Here is an 11,193-nt window from a genome sequence, read left to right as displayed (position 1 = left end):
AATATTTTATTTTATAATTATAATACGTGGATTTATATATATATATATATTTTTTTAATTAATATATATATATATATTAACTACTGGTTCTTTATAATCTTCATATGCAAGGAAATAGTAGTTATACAAATTTCGTTTACATTATGTAATACAAAATTTATATTTATCATCTTCCATCATATTTTATTTTTATATGATTTAATAAAATCCATTAATTTTTGTAAGGGAGACGTAAAATATTATATATAAATCAACACTCGAATTAATTTTGATTTTATTGTATCCTGTACTTTAATTATGATTTTTTTGTTTGGGTCAAATAATTATGGTTTTTCAAAGTCATGTTATTAATATGAATAATGTATATTGTAGGTTTTCTTCTTAATATGATAGTATTGTTGTTGGCAATTCACAATTACTTTTATTTAAAAAACATAAACATAACATTAATACTAAAGCCTGTTTTAAATTCATATTTAATCAGACTTTTATCTTTTAATTAAAATTGTTGTGAGACTTTTTTGTGTGAGTCCAGCCATTGAAAGAATAACCATCTACAAATATAAAACAAATATGTGGAAATGGATGTCGGGCCTAAAAAAAAGAGAGAAAAATGGGTCTCTGACCTAAAAAAAAGAATAATCATCTACTTAGTCTATTTTGTAGCTTATTTGTTACATTGCAAGAGAAGATAGACTGTGTCTTTCTAAAAAGAAAGAAGCATTCAAGTCAAGGTAAAAAAACAAAAAACAAAAACTCTACATGTATTATCCAGTGACAAAAAATAGATTATGTCTTTCTAAAAAGAGAAAAAAAAAAAACTGAATCAAGATGAGGAAAAAAAAAGTCTTAATTTTAAAAAATGCTTTTAGTAAAAATTAGTCAGATCCCTTTCTCAATGAGAAAAAGGTTGAATAAGAAAATATATCCCAAATTGTATATAATATATAAAATAAAAGATATGTTGTATCTTATGATGTCTTTGAATAATCATAAGATTAATGTTACGTTTTTTGGACTTACTTTCTTTATCGTTTGTGGCAGCTAGTCGACAAACTAATTCCAATTTATATTGGATGATCAAGACAGTTATTGTAAGATCAGATTTATAGAAGATTAAAAAAAAAACCTTCTCAAAAGACTTAACAAATAAGCTGGACAGAAGAGTATTTAAATGATTCGTGTAATATAGTATACACATAACATAAGTGATTCGTTGACATTATTTAACCCAACAAATGTCTAGTAAAATGAAATGTGTTGTGTAATTGTATTGTTTTAGTAAGATGGACACGAAAAGTGTTTACCGAAAATATCAAATCAAATAATCATTTTACAATCTCTACATTACACACAATATGCCCGACAAGATGAAAAGAAAAGAAGATTACACAATATACATGAATTTTTTTTTTTTCAAAATGGTTACAGTAAAAAATTCTTATCGACGTAATCATCGAATAAAAATTCAGATTCTCTAATCCGCAATAGTAATCAGTAATCACTACATTCGTTTACACATACACATATTCGTGTGAATCAAGCAATCTTAGCATAAACCATCGTCTCAAATACTATTAACTATATGAAATGTACATAAATCTGAACGTCATTTTTGGTCACTTCCGTAATCATATTAAATTCAAGCATTATACAATCGAGATTCGAAGAAATTTTAGACCCACGTGGCTTTTCTTGCTAAATTAAATAAGAGATAATGATACACATAGATGTGTCGTCAACAATTGTGTTTACATGTTAACAATAGTTTAGTCAGTTTATAAACAGACTCAATCTATGTTTTTATAAAGTAGTACTATTATTATACATATCTTGACTTTATAAACACCAAGTCCTTTCTTGGATCAAAACCGGTAATCCACCGTTAACCGTTGCGGTTAGACCAGGTGCAAACCGTAGCATCTCGGTGGACTCGGAACCAGCGACCCGTGTTTCAAACCTCCTAATGATCGCCACCGCTATGGATTTCATCTCCATGATGGCCATTTCTTTCCCCACACAAACCCTAGCTCCGGCCTGAAAAACGGGGTATTTAACCGGATTCTCCGGACGGAATTTACCTTGGTTATCCAACCACCTCTCCGGTTTAAACTCTTCGTAATCTGGGCCCCAGATCCGACCCATCCGACCCATCGCGTAAGCATGGTACGTCACTCTAGTCCCTCGTTTCACAAACGTACCATCAGACAAAACGTCATCGTTCAAAGCGAATTTGGAGTCGAATTGAACCGGCGGATACAGTCTCATGCTCTCGTATAGCGTCGCATGCAAATAATTCATATCTCTCATTTCATCACAACCGGCAGTGACCGACTCAAAACCGGTCCCCATAATCCGGTCTAACTCTTCCCGGATCCGGTTCTCTACTTTCGGATGACGTGTCAATAACCAGAAAAATCCGGTTAAACCGGCAGCCACCGTATCCCTCCCAGCCAACAGAAAACTCACGACGATGTCTCGGAGATACTCATCATCATCCTCCGCCACAACCGCCATGAATCTCGATATCAAATCGTTGTTGCCAACTAAACCGGTTAATCTCCTTTGCTTGATCAAGTCACCTGCTAACCGGTTTATCACATCGATCGATTCTCTAAGCTTTTTCTCAGAACCAATCCTAAAAAACCTTTTGAGTTTCCATAACAGAGGAAACGGAGCTAAAGCTCGTTTCGCCGATAACGTCGACGCCGTATCGAAAGCCACGGCGAATTCCGATGTCGGTAGAGGTAACCGGAGACAATCCGGGTCAAACCCAAACGACAGTTTACTTATCGTATCAAACGAGAATCTTCTAAACACATCTTGCAGATCCAGAACCGAACCGGGACTGTCCGAGAACGATGTCAGGATCGGAACAAGACGTGTCTCGATCTCGGTTCTAACAATCTCATGAGCGAACACTCTCACGGAAACACTCCCGAGTTCCAAACTCGCGAGTTTCCTCTGGAACCGCCACGTGTCTCCATCGGAGTTGAAGATTCCACGGCCTAAGAGATCACCGAGTATAACGGAGAACTGTTTGCCTTTCGGGTAGTTGTGGAAATGGGTTTTGAGGATATGTTCGACGTTCGATGGATTCGCCGTGACCACGCTGTTGAGAACGTGGACTTTGATCGTAGACGTCCGAGATCGCCGGAGAAGGTGAGTGTACCAGTCGCTGAGGTTGACGAAGTCTTTTCTCCAGCTTGAAGTGAGGTAACCATGACAGATCTCGCAGTTGCAGTAACGTAGCTTTTGAAGGAAGAGTATGTGGAAGAGTGAAAATGTTACGAAGAAGATGATTGAGACAATGATGAAAGATATGATTAGTAACATTGTTGAAGAGAAGGTGAGACTTGAGAGAGAGGGAAAGAGGAGAGAGAGAGATGAGTTTGTGTGTTATACGAGAAAATGTTTGAGTCAATTAAATAGAAGATTCTTTTTTTTTTTTTAATTCTTTTTAAAAATCATTTTATTGTGGACAGACATGTGTTCTGTTCATTCATTTGTAAATATGTGCGTTTTTTTATTTTTAGTTTCAAAACACATTTCTAGGACCAGCGGAGAAAATTCAGGAAAAAAAAAATTGAAGCAATCAGTGATTACGATTTTTTTTTTTTTTGATGTTTTAAGATTCGTTATTTTGCAGCCAACAGGTTTTACACAACCTTTGTTTATGTTGTCGACATGAAGTACGTACCTTATTATTTACGTCGACAAAAAGATTCTTTATTTGTTTTTCATATGATATGACATAAGACTTTGGCAATCGTAGATTATAGATGTATTGCATTATTTTGCTGGGTAATATTGATACGTGGCTATAATTTTGTGAGAGTTGATTTAGTAAATGGCTATAATTTATTAAATTGAGGTGCTGTTTTCAGTTTTTTAATAATACTATTAACATGGTTATGTAGAGTAAAATAAGGTGCTACTTTATAAAAAGGCATTTTATTTTGGAAAATAGACTCGTTGAGTCATTGTTGTGTTTTTTTTTTGGTGGGAAAAGTCCAAAATCATTTACCTAATCTAATCGTAAAATATACATGGTCATCTAATAGATTTTATTGGGATTGTTTTAATTTAGCCGTTTTCAGTATTTTATATATAGTGTTAAAAGGTTATTACAGGTTATTTTATCAACCAAAGGTAATTACAAAATAGTCTACTTTTATTATTATAAAAAAGGATAAATGTAATGTCCCCCATATTTTTTTAAACGTAAATTTGTTTTATTCGATTTTTTTTTTTTTTTACAAAATTGAGTCTACGTGTAAACAGAAAATTAAAAACTAGGCTGAAACAGAAGATTGGAGACAAATGCAGCTTAGGGTACCTTGAAACCATGCATCTATCTATGTTTATTAAAAAAAAAAAGAAACCATCTATATGTATCAGACTGATAACGTCATGGTATAAAACAAGAGAGGTCGCCAACGAGAACCAGACTTTAAAATTGCTCGGTTCATGCCACCAAAGATAGATATCAAGAACAACGTCGGATTGGGGCAGAGTGTAGTGCTTAGAACAACCACTAGATTTTAACAGGTTTTACTTTAAGTTTTTTTAAAACAAAAAAAAAAAAAAAATCTAATTAGAATCAATTTTGTTGTTTGGTCACAAGAATTCAAATGTGGAGGAAGCCTTAACTTAGATTGACGAGGATGTTTGCTTTGATAGCATGTAAAAATTTAAGAAAGATTTAGAGGAAAATTCTTTTTATTATTATTATGTTGTTTCTCTTAATCAATGATTCAAGAGTTTATAAATTTTTTTTTATAAATTACTAGTAATAAACAACATCAAGGAAGCCCATAACAACCAACTTAAATGAATATGAAGATTTCGAGATTGACCGGTCTATGATATGGATCAGTCGGTCGAGATTTTATTTTAGTTTTTAATGTCTAGAATTATAGTAACTTTTATTAGTAGTTTGTTTGGCTTTTCAGTTTGTTAACACGCGTGCGGAAACTTATTCGTGCATTTTGATAACTTATTCCAAACAGTTACAAACCCCAACGAACCCATATTCAATTATTCATGCCACTTTTTAACCTCCTTAGTCCTTACAACTCAAAGAAAATGCCAAATTACACCAAACTATTAACGGCCAATATCATCCAAACTATTTATGGAATTTCTAGAAAATAAAGTAAACTTGAGAATCTATACTACTATTGATGTCTTTTTAAAGTACAAAATTCAATGAAATTACTATAGACAAATTCATTATAAACATTCTTTCAATTAATAAGTGAGAACATCATGTTAATTGTTGTGAGAAAAAAGTTTCACAGTGATAATCTTAAAAGCAATTTCAAATTAGCATATTTATGGCAACTTATTTTCCATTACTAGTTTAGTGAACACATATTCAATCTTATTGGCGACTACTTGAGCAAAATTAAAAGATATTTTATGATAACTTAATGATTTTTTTAAAAAGGTGTCTAATATAATGTATCTTGAGTTGAAACTCAAACTAAGTGTAAGGAATGATAAAACTTTGCTATTTTAATGTTGACCACGATCAATAATAGTTTTAGTATAAAGAAGATCCGAACCATAACCAATATAACATAATAAATCTTCAAAACCACTGAACAAGCAACTAGTTATTGAACTATACTTGTCTTCACGTACATAATTATAGTTGTTTTTTTGTTAACCATATATTTTTTTTAATATAAAATAACTATCGCTAAAAGTATCAACTAATTCAGTATTAGTAGTTGCATAGTAAAAAAATAGCATCCTAAAAAAGTAAAAAAAAAAACAAATAATTACCGAAGTCCTTCCTATCTCATACTAGAATCTTATCCACGTTACAGTAAGAGTTTACATCTTCCTTACCAGCATTTATAATATTAGTTTTCTACAAGATATGGATGATACTTGTGTTGGAAAAAAAAAAATCGTCGTACCAAAACTAAAGAAAATTAGTAACTTTGTTCGTTACTACTACTTGAGAGTTAAATATACGCTTTAAAAAAAAAAAATAATAATAATAGGTAGAATTAAACACGTGCTTGGTACAAAGAAACACGTGAGTTTTAAGGACCGTGTGAAGTTAGCAAGTGGTGAAGTGTTTCAAAGGCATATAAACCGCAACTGGGACATTTGGTTTATGCAATTTGCATGACGACACAAGCGTCTCTCATGCACTGAGCTGGCAGTTTCAACTTTCAAGTTGACGATGTTTTAAGTCATTACTTCGGCGAGTCAGAAACTATACTTTTAAAGCTGCGACGAAAACAAACAAAAAAAAAAGAAGAAGAAGAAGTTTGGTTCCCATTTCCACTTGCAAACTTTAAACTGATGTCTACAATTCGCTTCGTTTCGTCCAATCGACATATTTGGAATTCGTATCTACTGTAAAGTTCAAAATTAGTTACAAGAATTGTTTCTTTCTAGGAAAATATTTCACAGTTTATAATTAATAATAACTAAAAGTGTTTTACAATTTCTATTATGATAACGTGTATATATATACACTCTCATATATGTATATAACAAACACAAAAAAGATAGATAGAAATATCTTCAAATAAGAATAATATATATGGTTTTTTTGGTAATATATTTTAAAAGTATATAAATTCTAATACTTTTATCAGCCACTCTCACACCTTCTTAGCACAACTATACCACCTCTTTAAAACAATCAACTAAACTGAACCATTCAAATTTCCTGAAATGGAAATTGTTTTTACATTTTTTTTTTTTTTTGCAGATAGGTTAGATCAATGTATAATATAAATAGATATGTATCTATCTAACTAAACTGATGAATAAAATTTAGAAACCAATCGGTCGTATAATATAAAATTAAACAAAACAAAAGACTTACTACTTTATATTTTTTTCATCCGATAAAATATACGAAGAACATCATCATTTATTCCATACCAATATATATATATATATATATATGAAATGAAGTATAGAGATGTACGATCAAAGTATGACATGATGAATTTATTTTCAGAAATAGATATTAATGAATAATGATTTGGCTTATAAAAGTATATAGGCTAATTAATCAGACAAACTACTCGCACACGCTAGTTCTCATTGTTCATATGTTATTATATGAATATTGTGCAGCACCAATTCTTTTTAGTTTCGGGATTTAATATTCAAATATTAGTGGGACAATGGTTTGGATACGATATCTCATGATTCTATGATACATCATATACTAAAAACCACATAAATAGAGTGACTCTTCAAGAAGCTTGAATTGAAAGAAAGAAAGAAAGGATAGAGTTTTGAGCTTAAGTTGAGCCAGAAAGTACAGTATAACTAAATTACTTTTTTTGTTCACATAATAAAAAAGGTAATATTATTAGTCTTTCTTTATTTCTTACCCTTTTACAATCTAAAAAATAAAATTAAAAAATCAGTACTTTAAAATTTGGGGTCAAAGTGGTCAAAATAAATTTTGGGCCTGAAAGGAAATAGAGGCCCACGAGCCACAGAGTTGTTATCTCTCTGCAGAGAGACACAGAGAAGAGAGACACTGAGAGAGACGAAGATGCCTGTGACCGTACATTCCGTTATCGCCACGAACCTAGCGACTACTACAGCATCATCGAACTGGCTTTACCGGAATGTTTCTCCCCGTAGAATATTTTCCAGCTCCGTGAAATGCTCGGTGGAGACGGCGGAAGCTGAACGGTGGGTGAAGCTGAAGAACGGGAACGATTCACTGGAGATGTGCAGAGTTCTCAACGGGATGTGGCAGACGAGTGGTGGTTGGGGTAAGATTGACCGAAACGACGCCGTTGATGCGATGCTTCGATACGCAGATGCTGGTCTCTCTACCTTTGATATGGCTGATCATTGTAAGTAGCTTAACAACTGAAATTGAATCTTTCAGAAATAGACTAATAAAATTGTGATTTAGTTTTTAATGACCTTTTTAATCTGTGTTGCTATGTTTTGGTCGCAGAAGACTTAAACTGAAAGGTTTAGTGTTGCTATGTTTGTTTCTCTTATGTTTTAGATGGTCCTGCTGAAGATCTTTACGGCATTTTTGTCAATAGGGTTCGTCGAGAACGTCCTCCAGAGTACTTGGAAAAGATTAAAGGGTAAGCACTCTTGCAGAAATGTAGAGATGATTTTAACGATTAGAGTATTTTAATGATGTAGTGTAACATATGGTGGTGATGATTAAACGATTAGACTGTTTTAATGATGTAGTTTGACGAAATGGGTGCCTCCTCCAATAAAGATGACAAGTAGCTATGTTCGTCAGAACATTGATATATCGCGGAAGAGAATGGATGTTGCTGCTCTTGACATGCTTCAGTTTCACTGGTGTGTGTTGTTTTCGTGTCATATCTTCTTGCTAATATAAACTTTTAATGTTAAGAAGTTTCTGTCTCTAGTGACAATTGTTACCTATTAAAATCTAATCTGTAGTAATTTGGAATAGGTGGGATTATGCAAATGATGGCTATCTTGATGCACTGAAACATCTCACTGATCTTAAAGAAGAAGGTAGGAAGAGAGGGGGATATCTATCTTTCTCCTTTGTTGTGATTGTCTTTTTTGTTTATCTATTGGGCTGCTTAAAATGTAGGATTGTAATGCTTGCAGGTAAAATCAAGACAATTGCTTTGACAAATTTTGATACAGAGAGACTTGAGAAAATTATAGAGAATGGAATCCCTGTCGTTAGCAATCAGGTGAGTGTCAGCCCGATGTGTATTATTCAGGCTCTTTTTTTTTTTTTTTTTGTATATCTGTGACTCTTTGTGCAAATTCTTTCCAGGTGCAACATTCCATTGTAGACATGCGTCCTCAACAGAGAATGGCTCAGCTTTGCGAGCTTACAGGCGTCAAACTTATAACGTAATTATACTTTATGAAATTCTTGTTTGACTTCGTTCTTTTTACAACTGACTGACTTATCCAGACACGTTGGTCTTTGTTGGGTGTAGATATGGGACAGTAATGGGTGGTCTCCTGTCAGAGAAGTTTCTTGATACCAATCTAACAATCCCTTTTGCTGGCCCTCGCTTGAATACGCCTTCTCTTCAAAAGTACAAAAGAGTAAGAGTTCAAATCATGCACAGATTGACCCTGTCAATGGCAGTTCTCATTGTATTAGTTTCTGGTTTAGATATGGTTTCTACTGTTTAAAGCTTTTTTTGTGGGTTACATTACAGATGGTTGATGCATGGGGAGGGTGGAATCTGTTCCAAGGTTTACTTCGAACGATGAAGACTGTAGCCACAAAACATGGAGTTTCTATTCCGACAGTGGCCGTGAGATATGTACTAGATCAGGTATTTGTTCTTCTTCGCATCACATCGATTATTTTTTAGCCTTAAGGCCAGTCTGGTTTGTTGATTTGTCTGGAAAATGGGGATCTCATTTCAGCAAGGAGTCGCTGGATCAATGATTGGGGTGAGACTCGGGTTAGCGGAACACATACAAGATGCAAATGCTATATTCTCATTGGTATTGGATTCAGAAGATGTTAATAGCATACAAGAGGTTACCAAGAAAGGTAAAGATCTTCTACAAGTGATTGGTGACTGTGGAGACGAATACAGACGTATCTGATGTGAATGGTAGTATGTAATTTATACTGTATACTCATGTAATGACAATTTTATGTGTAGAGAATCATTAAGACTTCTCTGGCTTTATTTTTCTTGTCAACGTGTTTATGCATGTTTGATGAGACGAAGACAATTCTTGCATAAACTACAAAGTTACATACAAGATATGATAGCAGTAGAACTTGAAGGGTGATTGATGTGATCTACAACTTTTAAGGTAGCTGGATTTGAGTCACCGAGAGGGTTTCAACACCAGACTTCTTACTTACACAGCTAGATTTGAGTCAAACTTGGAACATAATCAAACAAATTTGGCAGAGATGATACGAATCCAGAATGCACCTGATTTACTTTATTGTCTTCTCCAACAATGTATACCATCTGTTTGATGCCGACTCCACTTCTCACTGTCGAATGACACAACACAATAAATTTCTTCTCCTCATCCACCAAAAGATTTACGAGGCCGAAAATGCCAAGTTCAGGTTTCAAATCCACTGCTAAAAACTTGCTCCACGACACAACTTTGGTCTCATCAATCTTATTTGTCACCCATATCTCTGTTCTTGATGTATCTATACGCTGTAATAACACAGAAAGTTTCTCTTCTCTAAAAACGCTTAGAGACAAGGTCTCATAACAAAGACACTTACATGGAAGAAGCAAACGTTCGAATATTTCTGTTGTATAGTCAAAACTTACTAAAAACATGCCGAGCTGATCCTCATTTTCATCTGAAGCAAACCAGTAAGTCTTTCCCTTCAAAGACATGCCACAGAAATCATATTCCAATTCGCAGTCCAAAGTAACACCAAGAGTCTTCCATAAATTAGTGTTGAACTCATAGATTTCGAACTCGTTCTTGTCACCATCACAAGTACAAGCAAGATCTTGTAGCTAGTGTCGCCATATTTCTGGTCTTGGTATGATCCAAGAGCATAAGAACCTATCTTTCTTGGTTGGATCCACCTGGTTTGACCAGTACACGGGTTCCAGACCACGATTCTATTGTATTCTCTGTTGTTGCATAACAATAAACCGTCGCAGTGCGAGACGTAAGAAATCTCGAGGGTCAGTTAGACCGTGTTTACCTATGATCTCTACAGATGGAACTCCGTAAAAATTGACGCTCATCAAATAAACCTTATAGCACTGCTCCGACATGAGGACCAGAAACTGCTTTGCGGCTTTGTCCAAATGGTTTCTTATGAATCTCTTCTTGTTGAATACTCTGTTCCATCGTTTGCATGTATATCGTAATTGGCTCAGGTATGTGGCTGGAACTCGACAAAGTATCTCTTCTACCAATTCTTTGGGAAGATCCGACATTAGCAGCAAATGTGATCTCTCAAGGATGAAAGTGCCGGGGCGGCTTTGATTCTTCTTTAGGGTTTTTTGCTTCTTGCTCACTATTAGGTCTTAACACCCACACGATTCTTTTTTTTTTTTTTTGGTCAACAACACCCCACACGATTCTTTCCTTTTATTTCATAACTAGTCTCATTAATTAATGCTTATGCTTTTATGTTTCTGATCTCCATTCTTACAATCACAGGTTTTTAAAAAAAAATATATTTTTTTGAAACAGAATACAGAATACGAATTTATTAAG

At 33.9% G+C, this 11,193-nt stretch overlaps 2 protein-coding genes and 1 pseudogene across 2 annotated transcripts; 1 reads left to right on the top strand and 2 right to left on the bottom strand.

Moving 5' to 3' along the window:
* Positions 1–1,663: 1,663 nt before the first annotated feature.
* On the bottom strand, positions 1,664–3,395 carry LOC104752664 (cytochrome P450 94C1). Its single transcript, XM_010474859.3, has one exon. The coding sequence runs from the start codon at positions 3,334–3,336 to the stop codon at positions 1,840–1,842; it is 1,497 nt and encodes a 498-aa protein (XP_010473161.1). The 5' UTR covers positions 3,337–3,395; the 3' UTR covers positions 1,664–1,839.
* A 4,063-nt stretch (positions 3,396–7,458) lies between these two features.
* LOC104752663 (putative oxidoreductase At1g06690, chloroplastic) lies at positions 7,459–9,744 on the top strand. The gene is made up of 9 exons (XM_010474858.2): positions 7,459–7,853; positions 8,015–8,099; positions 8,212–8,328; positions 8,447–8,511; positions 8,611–8,699; positions 8,786–8,865; positions 8,955–9,066; positions 9,183–9,302; positions 9,397–9,744. The coding sequence occupies exons 1-9, from the start codon at positions 7,544–7,546 to the stop codon at positions 9,580–9,582; spliced, it is 1,164 nt and encodes a 387-aa protein (XP_010473160.2). The 5' UTR covers positions 7,459–7,543; the 3' UTR covers positions 9,583–9,744.
* Positions 9,745–9,854: 110 nt separating this feature from the next.
* Positions 9,855–10,910, bottom strand: LOC147926066 (putative F-box protein At5g47300; annotated as a pseudogene).
* Between the last annotated feature and the right edge of the window lie 283 nt (positions 10,911–11,193).

Source organism: Camelina sativa, chromosome 16 (assembly GCF_030686135.1).
Source record: "Camelina sativa cultivar CO46 ecotype springtype chromosome 16, ASM3068613v1".
Lineage (NCBI taxonomy): Eukaryota > Viridiplantae > Streptophyta > Magnoliopsida > Brassicales > Brassicaceae > Camelina > Camelina sativa.
The sequence above is the reverse complement of the archived record's forward strand: the minus strand, read 5'-3'. Positions and strand labels throughout refer to the sequence as shown.

What these genes read in the sequence shown, in the direction of transcription:
- LOC104752664 (XM_010474859.3), bottom strand. Translation starts at nt 3,336, where the DNA reads ATGTTACTAATCATATCTTTCATCATTGTCTCAATCATCTTCTTCGTA.
- LOC104752663 (XM_010474858.2), top strand. Translation starts at nt 7,544, where the DNA reads ATGCCTGTGACCGTACATTCCGTTATCGCCACGAACCTAGCGACTACT. An exon ending in CTTTGATATGGCTGATCATT is followed by an intron (nt 7,854 to 8,014) that starts GTAAGTAGCTTA and finishes CTTATGTTTTAG; the next exon opens with ATGGTCCTGCTGAAGATCTT. An exon ending in TGAGATATGTACTAGATCAG is followed by an intron (nt 9,303 to 9,396) that starts GTATTTGTTCTT and finishes ATCTCATTTCAG; the next exon opens with CAAGGAGTCGCTGGATCAAT.